The sequence below is a fragment of the Tachysurus vachellii genome, chromosome 1 (assembly GCF_030014155.1).
Source record: "Tachysurus vachellii isolate PV-2020 chromosome 1, HZAU_Pvac_v1, whole genome shotgun sequence".
NCBI classification, from domain to species: domain Eukaryota; kingdom Metazoa; phylum Chordata; class Actinopteri; order Siluriformes; family Bagridae; genus Tachysurus; species Tachysurus vachellii.
The window spans coordinates 9361235-9376934 of record NC_083460.1 but is presented as its reverse complement, the minus strand read 5'-3'; the positions used below and the strand labels follow the sequence as shown (position 1 = coordinate 9376934).

At 37.7% G+C, this 15700-nt stretch overlaps 1 protein-coding gene across 2 annotated transcripts in view; it reads right to left on the bottom strand.

The window, feature by feature from the left end:
* Window positions 1-15700, bottom strand: part of LOC132846650 (ephrin type-B receptor 1-B) — a 331052-nt gene that overhangs the window by 72742 nt on the left and 242610 nt on the right. For both annotated transcript variants that reach the window (XM_060871347.1, XM_060871355.1), the window contains one exon: window positions 12656-12780. In XM_060871347.1, coding sequence (XP_060727330.1) covers window positions 12656-12780 — 125 coding nt within the window. The remainder of the gene's footprint in view (window positions 1-12655; window positions 12781-15700) is intronic.

The following is a 15700-nucleotide window of genomic DNA, read 5'->3' as shown; positions in this document are numbered from 1 at the left end:
TCTATCTATCTATTCTCAGCACTTACCTTACTGTTAATAATAATAATAATAATAATAATAATAATAATAATAATAATAATAATAATAAATAAAAGTTGGCTTTACATGACCAACTATCCATCCATCCACCCATGCATCTACCTTGTATCTATCTTATTCAGGGTGACAGGGAGTCTGGTCTATCCCAGAGGACTCGGGACACACACAGGATGGGGTGGAAACCCATCACAGGGCACACATAAACACACTCTGGACAATTTAGAGATGCCAATCAGCCACCAACACATGTCTTTTCCCTGGGAGAGGAAACCAGAATCCGGGAGAAGCTGCACATGCTGAACACACAGAGATGAGGCAGGAATCGTTGTTTATGTTTAAGACAAGCATGTTAACCATGCAAGCCACTGTGACCCTATGAAAACTACTACCACTATTACTATTACTACTACTACTACTACAGCTACTACTACTATTACTACTACTACTACTAATACTACTACTACTAATAATAATAATATCAGCATCATAATCATAAAAATAACTATTATTATAGTAGTAGTATTTTATTTTACTGAAAGAAGTCATTTTCAACTTCTTTAATCTTTTATTCTGAAGTCCTGCAATCTTTTCACCACCATTTTGAGGTGCTCTTCTGAGAGCACTATAGATTCCAGTGAGTGTGACAGTGAATATTTTATGAACGCACACAGACCATGACTAAATGTGGCTGACTCTCAGAGAACGAATTATTTCAGGAACAGTTTCATTAAAGCTCTTGTAAGAAAGACGGAAATAAAGGTAGACCCCTCACTTCCTGTGACGTCAGCATGGAAGAGACAAGCCCTGTATGATAATTTAATTTAGTAAATGGATCACTACAGAATGGGGAGTGGCAGTGCTGCATTTAGATACAGATTTCCACTTAAATATCTTGTGATCTTTTTAGGTGTTGGGCATGGATCACACACACACACACACACACTGCAATATAGCATAGATAGTGTGTGTGTGTGTGTGTGTGTGTGTGTGTGTGTGTGTGTGTGTGGGTGTGTGGGTGTGTTTTGCTCTTCGGGAGATTATCCAGAGCTACAGTCACTAGTGTATTTTTATTACTAACAAATTGAGACACAACAGAGATGAAAACACATGAACTCCTAGGGAAAAGACAAACAACCATTAGAAGGAAGGGAACTGAGCAAAAAGTAATGATAGAAATTAAGGCAAAGAGTGGGGTGACTACAAGACAATCAAAGGTTGAGTACTCTGTGATGACTCTTTATAGTGTGTGTGGGTGTGGGTGTGAGTGTGGGTCTGTGTGTTTATGAGAGATCCATGACTACTGGGTGGGGCAAAAACTGAGAAAAATATATAGATACTAGCCATATGTACAATTTATACATACATTACATTACATTATCTTTTCCTGATTTTTTAATCCATTTTTGGCTTTTTTTTTGTAACTACTTGAAATTGATATGGTTAAGGTTTGCCATTAAAAGAACTCATAATTGCATTTTTTTTTTTTGTTTAATTACACGAGATTTAACATAATTTAAATGCTAAATACCTATTACAAACATGTAAATAAGGCTAAATGTGAAGCATCTAGGATTCTTTGATAGGTGACAGATTTTTCAATTTATCGTGCTGATTTTTTTGTTCTATCTCAATGCTGTAGACAATAATTTTGTGTTTTATTTTTTGTTCAATACAAATCTAATCTCTAGCAAATTCAAAGCAAGACAAGCATTTTCAAAAACAAGCCTGCAGTCACTAAAATAACTATTGTTTACATTAGTGGTAAGCAATAAAGCATCTCAGAACACAAAATATCCCAACAGGGCGAGCTACAACAGGTTCCACATCTGACAAACAAGAACAGGAATATGAAGCAGCTGAAGACAACTTTCCCAATGTATGTAATGCTAGAACTGAGCTCTGTTGACCACCATAGTGAGTTTGGGAGGTTGGGAGGCAGTCCGTGATGTTCTACTTCACCTACTTAACTTTAACTTATTAACCATTACATCCTTATTTTCTAAGAGAAGTACTATTTCTATTCAGCTTTGCTAAACAATTAGATTATAAAATACATCATTATGATCCTGATGCCCTACTTCTGGTTTAAATTTTCATCAATTGGATCCCACTGCTGCTGCTGAGGATGAACCCAAATGAATGGTACCACTTAGAAGCCAGGAAGATGACTTAGGAAAACAGTTTTGCATTCGTCTCTATGAGCGGACAGTAGATAACTTCAGTAAAACAGACTTCATTTGAAAACTGCATTAAATTTTCTGCTTGCACACTGTACTCTCTGACCACAGTTATAAAAGTGAAATGATTTTATAATCCCATGCCACCTAGATGTGGATGGGTGCCTTTTTAAATTGGTTCCTTTTAACATTGCTTCCTCTGGGAGTTTTTCCTCATCATTGTCGCCGCTTGCTAAATTTCAAAAATGAAACATTTACATACTGAAATTATATATTTCTGTAAAGCTGCTTTGGGATAATGTCTATTGCAAGTGACATACAAATACAATTGATTTTTTTAATAGGTCATTCATCTTTAAATAAACCGGTAATACCTGGAAGAACACAAAGTGGCACAATTAGCATGAAGCATTTTAGGTGCATATTATAAGAACTTTGTACACACTGCCCTCCTCAAGGGTCAGTGAGTTCTGCAAAGTATTTTCATGTATATTGTCAAGCCCTCTCTTGCTCTTGGCCTCTTCCCCTTCCCCTATTATTTATCTCTGATTAATACAACAACTTTCCTTATTGACCTGACCTAGCCCATGAAGAACTCTAATCAGATCAACAGAAGGTAGAATATCATGTTTACAGCTCTGCTGTCTTTCTACACTAACTACTTACTGCACAATTCGGGAGAATTACAGATTGTATGAAACTCCACAGAAGTGATTTGCAGGTGTTAATTTCAATGGCGCATAAACATCAGTGCTGCAGTGAGTAATGAGCCATGGAAGAGAGGATGGACCTGTAATTATACTCACACTCACACAAAGTACAGAAAATGAAAGGTAGTGTATGTTCACTGTAGTTGTTTGAATATTGTATAGATGTGCAAAGATTTGTTGATATCTTTTTTAATGCTTTTGGAAAATAAGGGAACATTCACATTGGCAGTTATGTTTAAATCAGAGCACCGTTTGTATGAAAAATAATAAGTAAAATAGTGGACCGGGAAGTGCACCATGGTACCGAACCTGAGACTACCTGGAGGAGGTGATCTGAGTTCAGGTTGCTGAGATTCCCGTAAATGTGAACACAGCTCATACACTGGTCTGCATTTGTTCAGGAAGTAAAGTAAGTTTCCAGAAAACATGTACCATGAGTGGCAGGGGAACACCAATAAACAAACAAACAAACAAACAAATAAATACATTATATATATATTGAGTTGCAGTGTGTTCTCTATGGATGTTTTGTGAGGATGTAAGATGATTTCAAATGCACCAGGGTTTAATAGAATCAAGTGAGTCTAAAACCAGACCAATGTAAACATGCCCAGTAGGAAAACCGTCAAAGAGTGGCTTTGTTAAGCTGTGGGAGACATTTTTTTGGCATGGTTTATGTCTACCTGTCTCATTAGAGGGACTTCGCTGCAAGCTGAAATACAAATTTATTCTGACTGATCAGCTCAAAACCCAGCGATATGAAAATTAAATTAAACACCAATAAGAGGTATTGTAATAATATGTTAGACAGCGTTCTCCACCTCCCTCTCCATCTTCTCAACAGCAAACAAAGGAACATTTTTTTTTACAGTTCCACAGTCTTGAACAATCTACACTGTTAACTTCAGTCGATAGGCTAAATAACTATAACAATTATAGTACATTACTATAATATAATCATACAATATTTAACGATAATAATCAATTCGATTTCAATTCAATTTAATTGTATATCGCTTTTAACAATTCACATTGTCTAGAAGCAGCTTTATAGAAGTATAGAAACAGAAAAAAAAATAATATACATAAATATATTGAATCATAGGGCATTGAATCACAGGGAATTTCTGTAATGACACTTATGAATACAGTTTATGACTTGCTCGACTGTAAATTATAGGAGAAATAAAATTACTATAATTGTATAAAGGAGGCAAAACTCATGACATCTCTTCTCTGTGCAGTGACTAGCCATAAATCATGGACCTGGTGCATGTACATGCTGATTCATTCTGGTGTCTATTTAGATTAAATCGCCTTTTGAACTGTTTCTCCGCTTTTACTTTGGTCTGTCTCTGCCTTAGCGTCAGTCTGTGTCTCCACCTTTGTGTCAGTTTGTGTTGTCATCTATTTGATCGACCCACTATGTAGTATCCTAATGAATATGTAAATCAGTGATGGAAAGACTGCAAAAGTTTAACATAAAAAAGCACAGCTGCATCTTAATTCTGGCTTTAAAAAGCACTTGGCATCAGTAGTAAGCTAGTTAACACAAATATATTACCGTATGTTCCCTCAACTTTGTGTCACTATGGCTCTTCTAATAAGTTTTTCACAATATTTAAAGTTTATTTAGAATTAACCACTCGAAAATCTTTTTCTATAATTTTGTTTTTACCAATAGAACATATTCTACAATATGAATTTATCTGATTTGTTTTAATAACAATTCAACACAAATAATATAGCTATGTTTATTTAGGCTAATATATGCACAGCATAGTGGCCATAGTGGAAAGGTTGAATTAGCAGAGCAATATCACAGCTGTACATAAAATATTGCAATTTACACAAAATAATGGGAGTCCAAAAGTGGACAAATTGTTGGTGCACTTCTTGCTGGCACATCTGTGACCAGGAAAGCAAGTCTTTGGGGTGAATTAAAAGCTACGGTATCCAGGGTAACACAGGATACCACCATGAAGGATGAACCACAATGAACAGGAGTAATTGTTGCAAACGGAAGCTGACTGAAAGCGATGTCTGGTACAACGCCAGACTGTATCCTAACAACATAAAACCACAGCTGTCCAGGTTAAGGTAAAATTAAATGTGCACTGCGACTCCTGTTTCCACCAAAACCTGTTTGTTAGGAGCTCCACAATGGTCATTATTCATGGTCAGGCTTTTATAGCCAAACCTTTGGTCTCTAGTACCTATGCCAAACATTGATTGTTGCCTTCTGTGGAAATCTTGGTCTTTGGACATTGAGAAACGTATTGTTCTCTGATAAGTCGACCTTCATTGTCGTTCCCACATCCAGGAGAGTTAGGGTGTGGTAAATCCCAAAAAATGCTTATGACCTGTACTGTTGAAATAAAGCACAGGATTTTCCTATAGGCCCATTACTTGTAGTATATGGGTGTGTCACCGCAAAGGACTATAGTCCCATTATTGGGGACCACATGCACACAATGGCTCAAACATTGTACCCTGAAGGTGTTCCCATGTATCAGGATGATAATTCACCAGTACATACAGCAAAGCCCTACACCATACAAAAAATTAATTTATTGTGGTCTAAAACCAGTGACCAACCCCTTTATTCATTTATATGTCTTGTATCATTTTTTTTCATTAATATACTCCAGCCACCAATTACGGTAATGAGTAACTTATTGCGGTACTTTACTGTAATCAGGTTTAACCTGTTATGGTTTAACTGTGTATTTGTGCAGAGAATATATGCATTATTAAGACACATTGGGTTTGCCATGATATTCAACGGTTCAGTATATCTAATAGGGAAAATAATAGGTTGAAATTGTTAAATAACAACAGTATTAATTACCAACATGTAATTTGTGATTTTAATTCATTTATTACTCCATCACAAGTCCATGAGAGTGAGCTTATAACTATAGAAATGACATCATGTTAATGTTGTCACGTTGTTACATCAGTACATTCTCATTGTAATGTTCTGTATACACTTTTTTCTCCTGCACCAAAACAAATTCCTTGTAAAGCACATGCAGATTCTGATAATCATATTAGAATGAGATCATTAATTTTATCATACGGCCAATGGTATTTTGACACCTGACCATCAAACTTATACATGAGACTTTTGCCAAACTGGAAGCAGTTGGAAGAAAACAATTCTCGAAGGTCGTTCTATGCTACACCATTACATTTTCCTTTACTATAACTAAGGGGTCCAAACTTGTTCCAGCACAAAGTAAAGTCCCTACAGACATGGTAGTCCAAAGTTGATGTAGAAGAAATCATGTGGGCCAAGCCCTGACCTCAACCCGCTGAACATCTTTACGATGAATTGGAACAGTGACTGTTAGCCAGACCTCCTCACCCGGCATCAGTAAATGACCTTCCTAATGCTTTTGTGGCTGAATGAGCAAATCCCCACAGTCACACTTCAAAATCTAGTGGAACTAGAAAATCATTCTCAGAGTGAGAGGTTATTAGGACAGCAAAGAGGGGACCAGTGCTATGGTAATGCCCATGACTTTGGAATGGGAACAAATGGGTGTGATGTTTAGGTGTCTTCATACTTGGCCATATAGTGTATAAACGTTTTGTTGGAAATTGCCCAATGTCAGAGCTGCTGTTATGGAAAATGTGTTAAACCTTCCTGACTAGTCAGCTTTGTGAATTCAAAAGCATTATAGCATAAATAAAATGAACACTATATAATCCTTTATGCAGCCACCCTTACACAGTCATCTCCTTTATACAGCTGAGCAGTTGAATGCCTTACTTAAGCGCCCAGTCACGGCAGCTTGGTACTCCTGGGATTTGACCACACAACCTTCCAACCAGTAGGGCAAAACCTTAACCACTGAGCTATCACTTCCCATGAAATAAGTAGCATGATAATAATTAGTTTTGATTTTTTTAAATAACACAACAAGGTTATGAGTTCTTCTTTTAACGCAACAAAATCTATTAGTACAGTATAACTACTGCGTGTCAAGTCGCTTGTCAAGTTCTTAGCGCAGAAAATCTTGGCTTTCATAAAGACACACTTCTGTGTTTGTTTATGTTTTGTTAATACTGGCACCTGCCCTGTCATTGGGTGTCTCCCCAATGTGTCCTGATTACTTGTTTTCAATTTGCCCTGTAATTAGTGTGGAAAGTTTAACACCCTGTGTCTTTGTCCTCTGCAAGGTAATGTTCAGCATTTACCTGTCTGTCACTGCCAAGCCTTTGTTCTGTGTTCTGATTTAGATTAGAAACTTTCCACAGCAGAACAAAGAGATTTAGGGTCGAACAGGTCTTCGGTAACGTCCTCATTAACACCAGGGCTTTTGAATTCGTCACCCCCGAGTGCCTCAAAACCTATACGTCATTTTTAAACAAGGCAACATGCATTGCTTTCTTTTCCTCTTAAGAGTGAATTTGCTTGTTAATCAGCTTTCATGCTGAACGCTGTAATCAAGGGCATAATTAAAAAAGCAAAAATATGGAAAGCAAACAAAACAAAAATGATTCAAAGATAAGAGGAGAGGAATGTAAACAAGGCCATGATTGATATCTGGGTAGTAATTTCTGAAGTGTAAAAATAGTTATAACAAAATATAATAAACCTCGAGCATTCATTTTCTACAGCTTCCCCACTATACAAACACACACACACACACACACACATAACCACACGGCTTGAGCAATATCAAACTGTTCATACACTCGAGTAGCCTTGAAAAATGGCTGCTGTTGGAATACTAGATGGATGTTAGTGCACAGCAAAAATTACAGATTTTAATCAAATACACATTCTACAACAAAACAAAACTCCAGCAACCAAAGAAGCACACTTAAATATATTGTTGGACCAATGTATGCAGAAAAACATTAAAATGCATCATTGTGACCTTTTTGTTGTTTTTTTCTTTTTTGTCTTTTAAAGTGATGCAAATATGAAGGTCATGATATCTTTGATGTGAAAATTACATTCATTCGTTTTCAGTAACTGCTTCAGGGTCATGATGGATCTGGAGCTTAACTGAAGCTCAGGATTGAACCAGGATCCCTGGAGCTGTGAGATACCATAAAAAAACGTCATGCTTTCAAAATGTCCGCATCGCTCACGTGCCACACGTCGTCGAAACGAAGACGATTGTGTATGCACTCTGTACACACGACAGAGGGCAAAGTGTTTAAACTGTTTAAATGACCTAATAACGAGAAATTTAGTCAACAGAAGAGAACTGATGGAATTAATCAGAGATCATTTCCTCACTGATGTAAGAGCAAACAGAGATCAGTGGAGTGAAGAGACAATGATGAGGCTTGTGTTTAAATGCCTCGAGTGACTTTTACCTTGGTGATGAGACAGAGACTGATGTGGATGATGCTACGAATCAGAATGAGGACATTACCAATTGTAAACATATGATAAAAAAAGGCATTTAATACATATTTCTTTTAAATGCATTAGGTGTAAAACATATATGATATATATATATGATATGAGATATATAAAATATATTCCTTAACATATCATTTTTCTATTTTGCAACAAACAGATTCTTTAAACACTTTACCTATACTGTGCGACATACACATACAACACTAGAACATATTGTATTTCTAAAGCATATACAAAATGTTGCTACTTTTAATTGCACTGTATTTTAGGATGAATGTAATGTTTTGTAGCCTAAAACTATTAATTGTTTAATCTCTTTAAATTTGCAATAGTTATTATTCACTCAAAATTGCTTTAGGCAGTTGCTTAGCCATTTACATTAGCTACTGGTCTAACATTAGCTACTGGTTAGATGCTGGAATAACCTGGTGTTAGCAAAGACAACAGGCTAATGTTGGGAATTTAGTCAAACATGCTTTTTTCCGAATTAGATGCAGTCCTTGCCATCTACAAATTTAAAGCAGACACTTCATTTTATATAAGTCCCTTTTTATTCCAGTATATTGAAACATTTTACTGGCACGCTCATCCTCGAGTGCAACACTGCAGATTGGTGGCCTACTCATATTCAAACACAAAGTTGTAGTGTTGTGTGTTGTTATGACACATTGTGTCATAACCAGTGTTGTAATATAACGGAGTACAAATACTTCGTTACTGTACTTAAGTAGAAATTTCACGTATCTGTACTTTACTTAAAATTTAAATTTATGTCAACTTTCACTTTTACTCCACTACATTTCCTAGATAAAATGTATACTTTTACTCCGATATATTTCCACTAAGCGTCTTCGTTACTCGTTACTACAAAATAAAATCAGAAGAAATGTGTGCGACTGCAATAAGGAAGGTTTGGCGAATCACTGCTCCTAGATTGCATTACGCTCCGCACGCTCTATTTCAGCTTAATGTTGCTAAAGGAGGAGGAAGCACAACTGAAACCGCCATGGAAGCACCTACTAGAGGACCTCCCGTTATCGTAGACGACCACCCCGATGATAGTGGTGAACTCGATGAACGGGGTGAAGAAGATAACGTTGCACCCGTGGCCGTATTTGCAAGAAATGTTTCTGTACATTGGAATGAAAGATTCTTCCTACCGGATGAAGTGCCTCTTATGCCTACCGAAAATCACTGAAATTTTACTTTTTACTTTTACTTCAAATACTTCAAATTACATTAAATATCAGAAAATGACTTTTGATACTTCATTCATTCATTCATTCATTCATTTTCTACCGCTTATCCGAACTTGGGAGCCTGTGCCTATCTCAGGCGTCATCGGGCATCAAGACAAGATACACCCTGGACGGAGTGCCAACCCATCGCAGGGCACACACACACACACTCATTCACTCACACAATCACACACTACGGACAATTTTCCAGAGATGGAGCCCTGGCAATTTTCCGACCCTGGAGGCGTGAGGCGAACGTGCTAACCACTAAGCCACCGTGCCCCCCACTTTTGATACCTAAGTACAGTATATATCAGATACTTTATGACTTTTACTTGAGTAATATTTTAAAAGGTAACTTTCACTTCTACCAAAGTCTTTTTCTAGTACGATACTTGTACTTTTACTCAAGTATTGCTTTCTAGTACTTTATACAACACTGGGCATAAACAACAAACTGGCACGATTCTTGATAGGTTTTTTTGTACATTGATGTACTTGGATAACTGGATGCTAAGCAAAGTCAAAAAAACTATTACACAATGGTTAGATGGATAAGAGAACAGAATTAAAGATATGTAACATGTAACTCTGGATTGATTCAATAATTATTTAATTAATATGAATGAAATTCTCCAAATGCAACCGAGGCTGTTATTCAGCTTTCCATTTGAAATGGGTGAATTCTTTGGTAAACCACTTCGGTCAAGTCATATAATAAATGTAATAATGTCAATAAAGCTGGATATTATTGTGCTATTATAAATCACTCCATAGGGGCACATTATCATTATGCTGTACAAGTCTTCACACAGCGATTAAAAATGCACTATAAATGATCAAATTATTGCTTGAAAGTCTTTGATATCACTCACTTTCCTCAACGTCCTACAGAAGCAGCCGTTCAGTGATATTTGCTCATCTGTATTTGTTTGAGAAGTGCTCGTCTATTTGCCAAAAGGACCCACGGAACACAAATAAGGAGATGATTACTCTTCATGCATATTTATGGGTAAATAAGCGCTTCCACTCGTGGCGTTTGCATTGCGTTAATCCATTGTCGAGAGGGATCTTCATCCCACGCTTTCTGATTAAACTCATTTTCATATCCGGACTCATTTTTGGATGCCGCATAATCATCAGACAATAACGTCTCTGTGCAAAATTGGATGAGTGTGATTGCCTTCAGTGGGATGAAACGATCAGGCAAGGAGTTTTAATATTCATTCATGATATGCGTCACACTAGTGTAAATATGAAATGTGGAAAGTAATAGATGTTGTTTATGGGTTATACAGTATATAGTATATAGGTATTTTAATTGTCTGAGAAAAGTAGATACGATAGATTACTAGATTGTATACATTGACCGTCTACATGCTTGTACACAACTTTCCATTTGTGTTAAGGCTTAAACTGCAGTCAAACAATAACAGTCAGCATTTGCCATTCTAAATTTAATCTTCCCTGACTGTCAGGAAGATTCTCACCAGGGCCCAAATCTTAGATTAGGTCTTAAATCTTCTCCATATCTTTCTCTCTTCTGTTAGCTATAAGCCAGGCTAACTTTAATGAGTAATGTTTATATGTCTCTCTAAAACAGCAAACTGTACAGTAGGTATTATAGATTTAACAAGTGAATGTGCTTGTATGTTGTAGATCTAACGCGATTACTTGTGAGTAGCTATCTTGATTTCATGTCGTTCTCTGGAGGAAGTTGTTGTTGAAAGGTTCACAGGTAAGAATTTCAGGTTTGTGGATGATGGAGGCGTCAGAATTGACAAGCTACAACTTCTGATAGAGCACAGCATAAGCATCAAATGAAATGCTAAAATTTCCACCATCTTTTTTTTTAAGTGAAAGCTGAAAAGTCCTGTCCCATTTTTGAAAAACTTAATACTATCTACGGGGAGCTGGTGGCTTAGTGGTTAGCACGTTCGCCTCACACCTCCAGGGTTGGGGGTTCGATTCCCGTCTCCGCCTTGTGTGTGTGGAGTTTGCATGTTTGCCGTGCCTCGGGGGTTTACTCCGGGTACCCGGTTTCCTCCCCGGGTCCAAAGACATGCATGGTAGGTTGATTGGCATCTCTGGAAAAAACTGTCCGTAGTGTGTGAGTGAATGAGTGTGTGTGCCCTGCGATGGGTTGGTACTCCGTCCAGGGTGTATCCTGCCTTGATGCCTGATGACGCCTGAGATTGGCACAGGCTCCCCGTGACCCGAGGTAGGTCGCATAAGCGGTAATATATACAATATCCACAATATCCAAACTACTGTAATTACCACTTTACTTTAATATAAAATGCTGTTCCACCAAAGTAGTAAATAATAAAACTGAACAACAACTGAGTTCATTTTTTTTTCTGTAATAAATTAGAATAATCAAATGTTGGTCAGATAGTTAACATAATACGCCCATAGCAAATTTAAAATAACATTAGTAGAGAGTATAAACTACTGGACTGTGAAATACAGTCCCAGGAAATTGGGTGGAAAAGACACCCAGCCAGCTGGTTATGTCTTCCACTAAAGTAAATCCAAATGAACCATTTGGTCATATACCATTAGTTAACTATCAAAGTAACGTGAAAAGGTATCACCTACAGGTATATGACATATCATGATGACTTATCAGTGCCAAAAAGCTAACAAGAATATGTCTACCACATCCAGCCAAGGCCGTGAACTCATGTCTCATTTCACACTTGTTTTATGGTTATGAAAATTGGACTCTTAATCTGAAGCATCAAATGTCCATTTAGACTAATGCAGATGGAACAAAGTACAATATTATCTCTCTCTCTCTCTTTCTCTCTCTCTCTCTCTCTCTCTCTCTCTCTCTCACACACACACACACATACACAGACACACACACATTTCTCAGATGTCTTATGCAACAACAAGCCAAAGCAAAACACTTTTCATCACTTTCCAAGCAGCAAAATAATTGAACTAAGACTCTATCCAACATGTTTCAATTTAATTTAACGCAATCGATCCAAACCTCTGAGAAAATATTCCTGCAGCGTGAAGAGCCTGATAAAATGTGATGTGCAGAACATGAACACACACTCACACACAAACACAAACACACACTTTTCCTACCTTCTCATAATAACGCAGCTCATAGTCCAGTATGATGCCGTTGGGTTGTTCTGGCTGTGGCCATGACAGCGTGATACTCCTCATGGTGGAGCTGACCTGGTGCATTATGGGAATCATGGATGGAGCTGAGAGAGAGAGAGAGAGAGAGAGAGAGAGAGAGAGAGAGAGAGAGATTCTGGTAAGAAAGACAGTCATTCCAAACACCACACTTCTGCTATGTTTACTCAGGAGCGCAATTGATCCGACCTCTTCAGAAAGACAACAGAGATCACGCACCCACACACGCACACGCGCACACACACACACACACACACGTGCGCACACACACACACACACACACAGTAAAGAGATATTAAAGAGTTTGTTCCTATTAATAAAATGCCTCTGCAGATTTTAGTGTGAAATTGCAAAAAATAAAGATTAAAGTGAAAAACAAACAAACAAACAAACAAACACATAAATAAATAAAAAATTCAGTTAGACACTATTTCCGTGTGCACCCAAATACTGTGAGCACCTATGTACGTATTTGTGCGCTCAAGGCTAATTAAACGTTAAAGTCAATTACTTTCATGGACCACAACATAGTCTGTTACACCCACACACTCACACATACACACACACAAACACACACACACACACACACACACACACACACACACACACACACGTGTACAGGCATTTGTTTTACTTGCTACCTCAGTAAGCAAAAGCTTGAAACAAAAACAATGAAAACAGAAATTGAGCAGTGGCCGTGATTTGAAGCTGTTTGTATGATATGATGACCTTTAGAAATGGAGTTCATTTCCCAGTGATAGTTTGCCTGCTTCCTGTAACATTTGTTTTATCTTCTCTGTTTTTACACACACACACACACACACACACACCCTCACACACACACACACAAAGAAAATAAACATACTCTTACTCTTACTGTAACTGTTCCAGCTACCAGGAAATTCCCTTTCATGAAAATCCAGCTAACGAATCCATGATCTGTCCATCATACTCACTCAGTGCTCACTTTATTAGTAACACTATACTAATACTGGTAAGAACCCCATGTTTAACTTAGGACAGCTACATTCCTTTGCGGCATGGATTCCTCAAGGTGTAGAAATCTACATATATGTCTAGTTTGTAATGAGACTCTCCAGATTCTCCATAAGCTGCTCTGTTAGATTCAGGTCTCGTGATTATGGAGGCCAACTGAAGCACATTGAACTCACTGTTATGTTCAGGGAGTTATGTTCAGGGATAACTTGCATTTCATTCTGCTGCATTATCATGCTGGATGCAGCCCTAAGATTGGTGAATTGTGGCCATAAATGGATGCATGCGGTTAGAAACAATAAGATACAGTAGGATGTGGCATTTACACAGTGCTCTATTGGTATTAAGGCGCCCAACGTTTTTTAAGGAAAGCACATCATTACACCACCATCAGTCTGAAATGTTGAAACAAGGTACTTTGGTTCCACTTTAATGCCTAATTTTGACCCTACACTCTGCATTGGCGTGACAGAAATCATTCCACAGATTCATCAGTCCACAGCAACAGATTTAGATTCAAACTGTTCAGTTTCGGTGAGTATGTGCCCACTGTGCACTCTTCTTACTCTTGGCAACCTGATGTGGTCTTCTGCAGCTGGGACTCATTTCCCTTCAATGTTTTATATACATAGGTCTTTCCCCCTAAGGTATGATTGCTTGGGGAAATATGATGAGCAGTTTATGAGTTTTTATGTAAAGATCCTATTCTTTATCTCTGTCTCTCTCTCTTTCTCCAGTGCTTTAGGACTGATGTCCTATTGTCTTCTGTCCACATTAAACATTCAATTAATCACTAAAGACCTGCTGTCAAGCTCTCAGCTCAACACAGCATGATATTACTTTAATGGGAAGGATTTAGTTTCCACCATAGCTGCTTAGCCAAAACATGCCCACACACACTCACACACACACAGACACACACACACACATAATAGACTGTAGCTCAAAGACTATACAGTGGCTATCTCAACATCTTCCCATGCCATCTCCTCGTCCTGCCTTTCTTCAGCTAATACCTCATTTGTCCATCCCTCCATTCTTTTCCCCATCTATCTTTATCTCTCTCTCTAGCTTCCTCTCTCTCTCACTCTCTTACCCAGTCAATTACTGTTGGCAGGACCTCATTGTTACGGACAGCTGGAGAGTTTTAAATTGCTTTTCCTGCATTTTTCTCTCTCAGAGAGAAAGAGAAAAAGTAAGAGAATGGAAACCTATCCAACAAATAATACACAGCATACACACACACACACACAAACACACACACATGCACACACACACACAGTTTCTTTAGTATAGAGTCTAACTTGGAGATACATGTGTGTGTTCAAAGAATTTTCAATCTGTTAGGTTTTTTTTGGGGTAAGAACAATTGTATACAGTGTTTGCAGTTGTTTACATTAATGTTTGTAAAGTTGTATTTTTTTTTTTTAATGGCATGGTGAACCGTTACAGAAGAAATTTCTAGAACACTGAAGAAACATGGTTTGCTTAAACATTCTGTGTGTATGTTAATCTTACCGCATATTTAAATTACATTCTGTCATTCCGTCTTGGTTAGGCAACGGGGACCTTCAACTCACTCACACACACGCACACAAACACACACGCACACATGCACAGCACAGTGTCTTCCCAAAAATGAGGCTCTGACAGTGATGTTCTGATGTAGCTGTTCAGCTCCCCTCTTCTCTGGTAGAATTTTTCACTCGTCTCTGCTACCTTGTTCAGTTCCTGACTCTAAGACCAGCACAGGGACGTTTTTACCAACCTTCAGCATTTTCCCTCCACACACACTCACACACACACACACACACACACACACACACACACACACACACAAGGCCACTCCCGGTCTTTCAAAACCATTTAAAGATTTTCAACATTTAAGTTTGACATATCTACCATCCAAGAAGACAACATACACATATTATTACTTTTCTCTTAAAGCAAACCATGTCTAGCAATTCCCATAATCACAACCATAAATAAATG